General features: G+C 39.9%; 1 protein-coding gene across 1 annotated transcript; it reads right to left on the bottom strand.

The window, feature by feature from the left end:
* Positions 1–975: 975 nt before the first annotated feature.
* Positions 976–1,908, bottom strand: LOC149841294 (protein PHOSPHATE-INDUCED 1-like). Its single transcript, XM_090004746.1, has one exon. It carries the CDS (start codon positions 1,906–1,908, stop codon positions 976–978), a length of 933 nt encoding a protein of 310 aa, XP_089860872.1.
* Positions 1,909–9,229: the final 7,321 nt, after the last annotated feature.

The raw sequence follows: 9,229 nt of genomic DNA, 5'->3' as shown, positions 1-9,229 counted from the left end.
ATTGCTCCTCAACCATGAATTCCTCCTGGTGCATGATTTTAAGAAACAATATGGCAATCTGAATCCACTGAATTACTAATGCAGTATCTAGGAATTGTCGGCAAGTAACTGAGCCGATGAGAGCACAAGGTCTGATAAGAATGAAAGCGAGCAGACACATCTAGCAATCAAATTACTCCTAACAAATGGGTGAACATCACATCGTTGAGGTGGATTCATCTTGACGAGCTCTTTCCACAAACATACAAAATATTGCAACCCAGGGCCTTTCTTGGAAGATTTCACCTAATTATGTCTTCAAGAATATCTTAAAATGGTTGCTTCCCCTGTTGAGGTTTTCAAGATATTCCCTTCAACCATTGGCTTTCGGAATATTTGGAAAAGACGCATACAGATAGGCCATATTAGCTTCTCCCCAGAGAGAGGGTTGATAGTTGTATGCAATATGCGCAATGCAAATCATAGAAATCGGATCAGAAGTTTCTGGTGATTGGTCTCCTTCCATATTGATATTTATTCAGTATAACCATAAAACTGCAGAAAAAGAATTAAGGCACATAGTAGTGGTATTTACATATGGTTCAATTTACAAAAGATGCTCTTGTGGCTTACTCTATATACATACCCTGCAGGTTTCTTCAGTTCAAAACTTACAGCTTTAAACAAGAGACAAACAAACTAGAGGCATTAGGAGTGGTATTTACATATGGTTCAATTTACAGAAGATGCTCTGGTGGCTTATTCTATATACATATCCTGCAGGTTTCTTCAGTTCAAAACTTACAGCTTTAAACAAGAGACAAACAAAGTAGAGGCATTAGGAGTCCCACGATTCAGGTAATAGAAACACTACACACAGTAGTGGTATTTACATATACTGTGCCTCTATACAGCAGAGTCTGATTTAGTGGCTATTTCTGTAAACATATCCTGCATCTTTTCTTCCTTCTGTTCTTCAGTTTAAAGTTTGCAGTTTTACACAAGAGTCGAACAAGTAGAGGTCTTAGGGTCCCACAGTGCGGGCAATAAGAACCGACGGCCATTGACCCCATTTGCATTATAGCTCGCACCAGTGCTAGGATTCACCAACAAGTCCCCTGCATACCCTGGGTAAGCATTCTTACCATATATCCCTGGGCAAGCTGATGCTGCTTCCAGAGGAGCAGCAGCTGGACCTTGGAAGTAGCCATTCCCATAAGGGTTGGTCACTGTGCCAGCCAACATACTTGCAATGTTTATGACCATACCATCCACACCCACATCACCATTTGGTGCAACCAATGGTGGGTTCTGAGGCCCATAGATAGGCTGATGGAAGGGCCAAGCACACTGCCCTGGACATTGAGTCTCAGAGTTTCCCACCCAAATGTATGCAAACCTCTGCTTCATGATGCCTCCTTTAGGACCTAGAATAGGAGCAGAGCTATGAAGTCCACAGCTGCTCATGCAGAAACCCTCCACTGCAACATCCTTGGATGTGAGAACAAGAGTGATGCCATTGGGTGTGGCAGCCTTGGCAGCTAGGTATCTGATTTGGGTCCTCTTGAGTGACTTCCCCAGTGAGTACTTCTCATCCAACACCTGCTTCCCCAGCACCACCATGGTGGTGGCTGGTCTGCCTGCCTTGACCATGTACCCTTCTGTGAGCTTCCACCATGATGACACAGAAGGGCTCCTCTCTTGGTTCTGTTGGTTGAGGGAAGTGAGAAAATCGGCAACAACGGACCTCTGAACAGCTGTGAATTGGCCATACCAAGCAAGGTTGATGGGGACGGCGCCTTGCAGCAAGGCACCCTTGTGGTAAGCGAGGACAAGAGGGGTTTGCTGAAACAGAGCAGTGAGCCTCCTCTCTCCAAGACACAACTGAACCAAACTGAGGAAGATGACCATCTTCACTAGGGAAGTCATTTCCTCTGCACTTTTTACTGAGATAAAGAGAATTTGAGAGAGAGAGAGAGGCGGTGCCTTGGTGGTATCTATTGAAATGGCGTATTTAAATAGAGATTCTGAAGTGGAACAGTGGGTTTGGATACGGACTCCTTGGTTTGCCACGTATCACAGGCCCTCACCCTTAGGCCATTTGGTATGAGCCCACCTGGCTACCATTGCTTTATTTTAAGGTCAGTGGTTGACAGTGGAGTAAAAGAGTCTGTCTCTATTGTTCCAGTGCAGGGCCCCAAACTGATTTTGCACCGACTGGACCTCCTCATGCACGTGTTTTGTACCTTCCTAGGCATCTTCCTGACGAATGCGATAAGGATGAACTTCCTTTGCATCCTCTATTCCAGATGGCTAGGGTTTGATTGCTCTTTTCCAAAAGTTGGATTTGAAAGATTTGATTACCTCTCAATTAATATAAATAAATAAATATTTGATTAGCAACTTCCCACCGATGGTTTACATGTTTTTCCCAATTTCTCAAGAGCTTTGTTTGGGTTCAGAGAAACTGAGATTGCATCACTGTGGTGGAGTTGCTGTACACTCTGGGTACATTACTTGCCTGTTATCATGGTGGAATTCTCAATTCCACCAATTATGAGTTCCATAGCACTTTCTTTTGGGTGGAAATTGTTTTTGCAGTATTCATACACAGGAAAAGAAAAAGATGATTTTTAACTCAAGGTAGGATCCAATTTTTTCCTTGGCAAACACCATTATATGTAGTCATAATAAGATCTCTTTGCCAGATGGGGGAATAATTAGTATGAATAGGATCTTTTATAAGAAGGTACTGAGAGAAACTTTGATTTGGTTAGATCATATGCAGTTGGTAGAAAAGGATAGGTTTTTAACAGTGACTATGATTCTGGAAAATCTGTTTTTGTTCAAGTAATAAAATTTAGCCAATTGAAAGGATCTTTTGATCAATCTAGAGACAATTCTGATTCCGTTAATAAAGAGGATTGGATATTGTATGTGTAGCATCTATAATCTGTTTTGTTGCCTAAAACAGAGGGAGGACATTGAGTTTGATCGAAATAAGGCCCATTTTCCTGTTTATTCACCTGCACAAGCCCATAGCATGCAATGGAAAAACTTATTTTTTAGTGATTTTATGTTATTAGAAGGCAGGTGGTCAATTTTGAAAAATGACAAACCACAGTCAGCTTAATTGTACAAAGGTAATTGGAAAGATGGTGAACTCCTATTTGAAGTTCCACCTGAAATGGGTCAGAGATTAGGCCAAAGCTTCAGGGATGAAATCTAGATCCTTTTTTGTCTTTTAGCGCCAGTTAGCTTACTTGGAGATACAGTCCCACCACCTAATCCAACGCCTTTTTTGGGTCCGCATCTCACACCAAACCGCACTAGCAGACAAACAGACTTCCTTTTCGCTGATAGTCATAAAGTGGATGGGCTCGTCCAGAAACCACATTGATGATGGATGGATGGATGGATCATATGCTAGTTTTTTAATTACCATTGTGCAAATTGATACAATATATTCTGCAACTCCATCTCCTTGGAATGATTAATATATTAAAATGGCAAACAATGCAGAAAGGTATTAAACAATTTGAAATAAGGTGTTATTAAGCATCAAAACTTGGACCCAAGGGGTTTGGCATAGTGGGATGGCGCCTAAACTGTTTGACTGGCAGTATAGGTTCAAATCCCATGAGTGTCACCCCCTTCGTAAGCCGAAGCTTCGCAACTCCATGGCGTCGATGGGTAAGCCCTTAGAGTTTTATGCTGACATGAACAACGATCGTAAGTACCGCAAGCTGAGCCAGTGGGGCTAGGTCTCTGCACCTGAGGCAGTTTCTCCAAGTAAAAAAAAACATCAAGACTTGACCACATTATTACATATGGACATTGAGCAAGCATGTTGGATGAGTACACGGTGCAACTTTGGTGTTAAGGGGTTGGTGCTGAGCCATCGTTGAGATACCACAATGCAAGACCTTATGCTAAGTCTAACCCGCTTAAAGGACACTTAGGCAGACAGTTTCTATGCCATTAATTGATCCGAGATGACATGAGTATGTTTTCAACCAAAGTCCATATCAAATTTCAGGCATGATTCTTTAACATGTAACCTCTAAGGATCTCTAATTTACTACAAGAAAAACGTTAATTAGCGATGAAAATTTGTGATGAAAATAATTCATCGCAAATTTGCGACGGATTAGCTAGAGAAAACTAGTCATCACCAAAATTAAAATTAGTTGTAGAATTAGCGACAAATTTTTTTTCTCAAAATCCGTCATTAATTAATGACGAAACAATTCTGTTTCAAACTCCGTCGCTAATTAACGACGAATAAATCTTGTCGCAACTTCGCGATGGACGAGTGATAGAATTTTTTTATCGCTAATTAGTGATGAATTCTGACACAGAATTTATCTGTCGCTAAATTATCACTACTTTTCGATGTAAAACGGCTCATCTAGGGCACAAAATTCTCTCCCTACTCTCTCTCTCTCTCTCCTCTCTTCCGCCGATCTACCTCTCTTTCTCCTCCTTCGCTCGATCCCCCTTTGTCGCCTCCCATCCTTCAAGCAGACGCCGGCGACCGAAGCCACCGACCACCCCTCTGAACACTACCATTGTCTCCTTCCCTGCTGCCACCGACGACCACTGACCGTCGGCCACCCCTTTTTCGATCACCGTCATCTCCCCTTGTTCCCTCAGCGACCCCGTCGGCGACCCACCGCTTGTTCCTCCCGCTCTGGCAACTCAGCCAAAGTTCACCAGCGACCACGCCGATGAGCACCTCCCCCTCTGTCCCTCTTTTCAATCTGTCGACAGGGAGCCCCGCCCCCCTGCCGCTGGTCCTTTTTGACAGGGGGCTCCACCCTCTGCCCATGTTTAAGCAACAACGATAGGGGGATCCACCCCCTGGCTTTGTGTTTGCTCGGCTGGCAGGGGGCTCCGCCCCCCTGCCTTTGTTTTCGTTCGGTCGACAGGGGGTTCAACGCCCTGCCTTTGTTCTCTTTTGGTTGGCAGCGGGACTCTGCCCCCTACCGCTGGTCCTTTTCGGCAAGGGGCTCCACCCCCTACCCTTGTTTAAGCAACAACGGCAGAGGGATCCGCCCCCTGCCTTTGTGTTTGCTCGATCGGCAGGGGCCTCCGCCCCCTGCCTTTGTTTTCGTTCGAGCAGCAAGGGGTTCAACCCCCTACCTTTGTTCTCTTTTGACTGGCAGTGGGACTCTGCCCCCTGCCGTTGTTGCTTCTCGGTGGGGGGGGTGAGCCCCTGTCTTTGTTTTCATTCGGTCGGCAGGGGGCCGAGCCCCCTGTCCTTGGTTCTTTCAGTTGGCAGGGGGCGGAGCCCCTCTGCTCCCTGTCCACTTTGTTTCTCTGGCCGGCAGGGGCTGTCTCCCTGTTGTTGCCTTTTCTTGTCGAGTAGGAAGCCCCTACCTGAGTGGTTCTTCTGCCGACAGGGGGAGCGGGCTCTACCCCCTGTTGTGTTCCCCTTTCGTCAAGCAGGGCAGGGTATCAAATCCCAATTTGGAAGCAACATTAGACATGGAAACCAGGAGAGGGTAACAAAGCACTTGATCTTTTTATAGGTTGATGTCCCTTGACAATACTCGGTTGAAATATTGACTGAGCTAGATCTATTAATAAAATAATGTCAAAGTAAATGAAGTAGCAAAGATGCACATAGGGCACTACACTACTAATCTCTAGTAATATAAAGTTGTATAAATTGTTAAGGAGCAAGGACCTCTCTTGAAAGAATGAATTGATGTCATGGTCACCTGGCTCTAGTGTTTTTTTTTTCTTTTAATTTTTAAAGGGCACATAAAATATTTCATTTCAGTAAACCTTTTAAAAATTCTGAAAGCCTATCTGCCTCAATATGTCAGCTGAGATTATTTATTTTTCTTTTTTTCCCCTCAAGTACTCTTGTTATAGGGACAACATTACCTTCTCTGATGAAATTTTGTACTTTATTTTGTTGATCTTATATCTATTTGTTGTTTTGTCTACTTGAAATTTAATTCTTAAAAATTCTGAAGCCTGTCTGCCTCTAGTCGTTTAATATATCAGCTAGATTATTTATTTTTCTCTTTTTTTTCTTCAAGTACTTGTGTTATATAGGCAAAATATCTTCCCTGAATGAATCTTTTATGCCTTTTTATCTTATATCTGTTTGTTGTTGTGTCTAGAATTTAACTACACCAATTCTATTCTGGATTTTATTTGAGTAACATGTTGCACTTTTGCACCCTTATATTGCAGATTAAACAAGGAGCCACCAAATTTGACCTTCCGGAAGAAAGACAAGGGTGGAATAAATTTCACATCAACAGTTACAAACAATCACTTGGATCTTGAAACTGTGAAGGCTATATGTGGGGAATACTGAATTCATAATGTTGATATATCTCTTCGTTATGACGCTACTGCCGATGACCTCATAGATGTGATTGAGGGTATACACCTTGCATTTATGTTGTCAATAAGATTGACCAAATAACTCTTGAGGAATTAGATATCTTGGACAAACTTCCTCATTATTGCCCTGTGAGGTATTCCTTTTATCGAGTACTTTAAACATTTGCATAAAACATGGTACATCATGCTATATGAAGGAAATGAAAAAGTTGCTGCTTTTGTGGTTAGTACACAAAAGATACCTTTTGGAAAGTACCTATATGACATTTTTATGCAAAATTAAAGTTCTATAGTACAAATTTTGAGATTTAGAATTGATGAGTTAATTAAATAGATTTTTATTCTTTTTCTACCCAACTCATGTCTCTCATAGAGATCTGCTATCATATTTCTTCAAGCCTTCATTCACTAATGTTCCTTTCTATTTTTCATACCAATCTATGTACCATGGGTACTTCTACCAGCCCCTCGTACTTGTGTCCTACCCGCATTGGTACTTGAGTACTTCGGGGTATGGGTCAACCGAGTTTTGGACTTGACTCGACCTATTTTATCTATTTCATGATCCAATCAACGTGTAGACAACACTTGTGGTCAAAAGAGTCCAATGTTAACTATATACTTTTTTATTATTAATTGTTAGTTCATCATATATCTATAACATGCTTTGGATGTTAAGTTTGTATCTACAGATTCCATGTGTGGAGTATTTTGTGAAATATAGTTCAATTATGTATTTTTTTAATGTTTATAATTATATATATATTTTGAAATTTCATTTTTTTTCATTTTCTTGATTCATTTTTTGGAATCACAAATGTGATCTATATGGTTTGTTTACTAGGAATTGACTCTTGGATCATCCAATTATGACATTTGAACAGCCTAGAATTTTTATAAATTTTAAGGCTCATAAAATCATATTTTTTCATCAAAAAAATATGATCCAACACCTGATTCTTAGCAAATGCATCATGTTGAGCACATCTGTGGGTTCAGATTTGCGTAAAAAAGCTTGAAACATCAAAAAATTGAAACTGTGCACACTGTATGGACAATAGGAGGAACCATATATATATATATATACAACCATACCCTGTATCCACAACTGTACTTATGTGATGTAGATACCAATGCTAGACATATATTTTGTATTTGTGCCTTAGATCTTTGAGTTGTGATGTAGAGTTGCTAGTGTTTCACTTATTAGCCAATGAGTTCAAAAATTTTGGTTCCATTTGTATACCTGATCCTCTCTATAATTTGTGTTTCTAGTTGGTTTTTGAATAAGCATCAATTTTTCTTTGAAAATTTGGTTTTCTTTTTTAGTTTAAAACATAGTTGGCAATGCCTAACCCCTGATTCATGGGTCTGCTGGTTGACTCATTATCTCAGATGGGTTAGAACCCTACACTTTTTAGTGAGCACACAAATGGTATGGAAATAATCAAACTCCAAGCTGCAAAATCACTAAAATAAGCACAACATTTATACATGATTGTTAACATTTATGATTGAAAAATACTTTATTCTTCATGGCAGGTAGCTTTCAATGAGCATTGTGCTTTAAAATAAGAAATGCATGGTAAAAAGACATAAGAGGCATACCTGAATCTTTAGTTTTCAACATTTTGAATGTATCATGCTGTCACATACTCACGTAGAGAAATATTTTAGCACTAATAAATGGACAGACACTTTGGTATTAATGATTTGTCTATATCAAAGATTCAAGATAAGTGCTTGCTAAAACAAGAAAAATATAAATGTAAAAGCATGCAAATCGGGTAAATACCTGTGGTAAGTAATGCAAGTGCATCACATGTTATTTACTTTCTTGGATGCAACACTTTCCTGCTCACGCACTCACTTAGTTGTGAATATCTAGGAATATTTTGTTGGAGTTTGGAGATCATGTTGAGCATGATTTGAATGTATGAGAATAGAAGTGCTCTTATTTTTTTAGTTCGGAGACCATTCTAGCCATGATTGTAGTTAGCAGGATATTGGAGTGTGTTTGCTGCAGATACATGTTTGACATGGTTGTGATATGAATGATTGAATGTATTACAATGTTTAACATGACTATACATGCTTGTATGAAGTTATTTTCGATTTGATTATGCATTCAATGTAAAATTGTATCATAAAAACATATTTAAAATGAATGTATTATGTGTGATATATATATATATATAATCATTACATCCACCATCAATGCATAATAAATTAGATATTTTCTTTATCATAACATTATTATGATTCTCTTTTAACTATTTAAGATAATATCTGTAACATTATAGGACAAAATTACTGCAAACTGTGAATGGATGTACCATAGGATAGTTGATAATAGGACAAAATGGTCAACGCTCTAAGTATGGGGTATCAAAAGATCAATGTTTGTCCAAATCAATGCATGTTGTATTTCAAAGATCAAGAAAATAGCAGATCATGTTCGTCATGTAGGCATCCTCGGTTTAAGCCAAAGACAAGAGGCAATGCTAGCACGAGGTCAAAAGAAGTGTCATACAAGTTACACTGCTACTTTTCTCTTACCCCTAAATTGTAACGATTGTATATGTCTTCGAGGACAGCTAAATACATGAGATGACATGCAAATAAAGTTTGACATGATGAAGATAAGATCATGCATCCTGTTGACGCGGAAGCTTGGAAGCACTTTGATCGTACTCATCAGACCTTCGCAATAAAAGTGAGAAATATTAGGCTTGGTTTATGTATAGATGGATTTAATCCATTTGGAGGAAGATCAACCCCATACTCGTGTTGTCCAGTATTTATCACCCCATACAACTTTCCTTCAAGCTTGTGTATGAAGCGTCAAAATCTTTTCTTGTTTCTATTGATCCCCGGTTTGACG

The sequence above is a fragment of the Nuphar pumila genome, chromosome 4, assembly GCF_984573655.1.
Source record: "Nuphar pumila chromosome 4, dmNupPumi1.hap1.1, whole genome shotgun sequence".
Classification (NCBI taxonomy): Eukaryota; Viridiplantae; Streptophyta; class Magnoliopsida; order Nymphaeales; family Nymphaeaceae; genus Nuphar; species Nuphar pumila.
The sequence above is the reverse complement of the archived record's forward strand: the minus strand, read 5'-3'. Positions and strand labels throughout refer to the sequence as shown.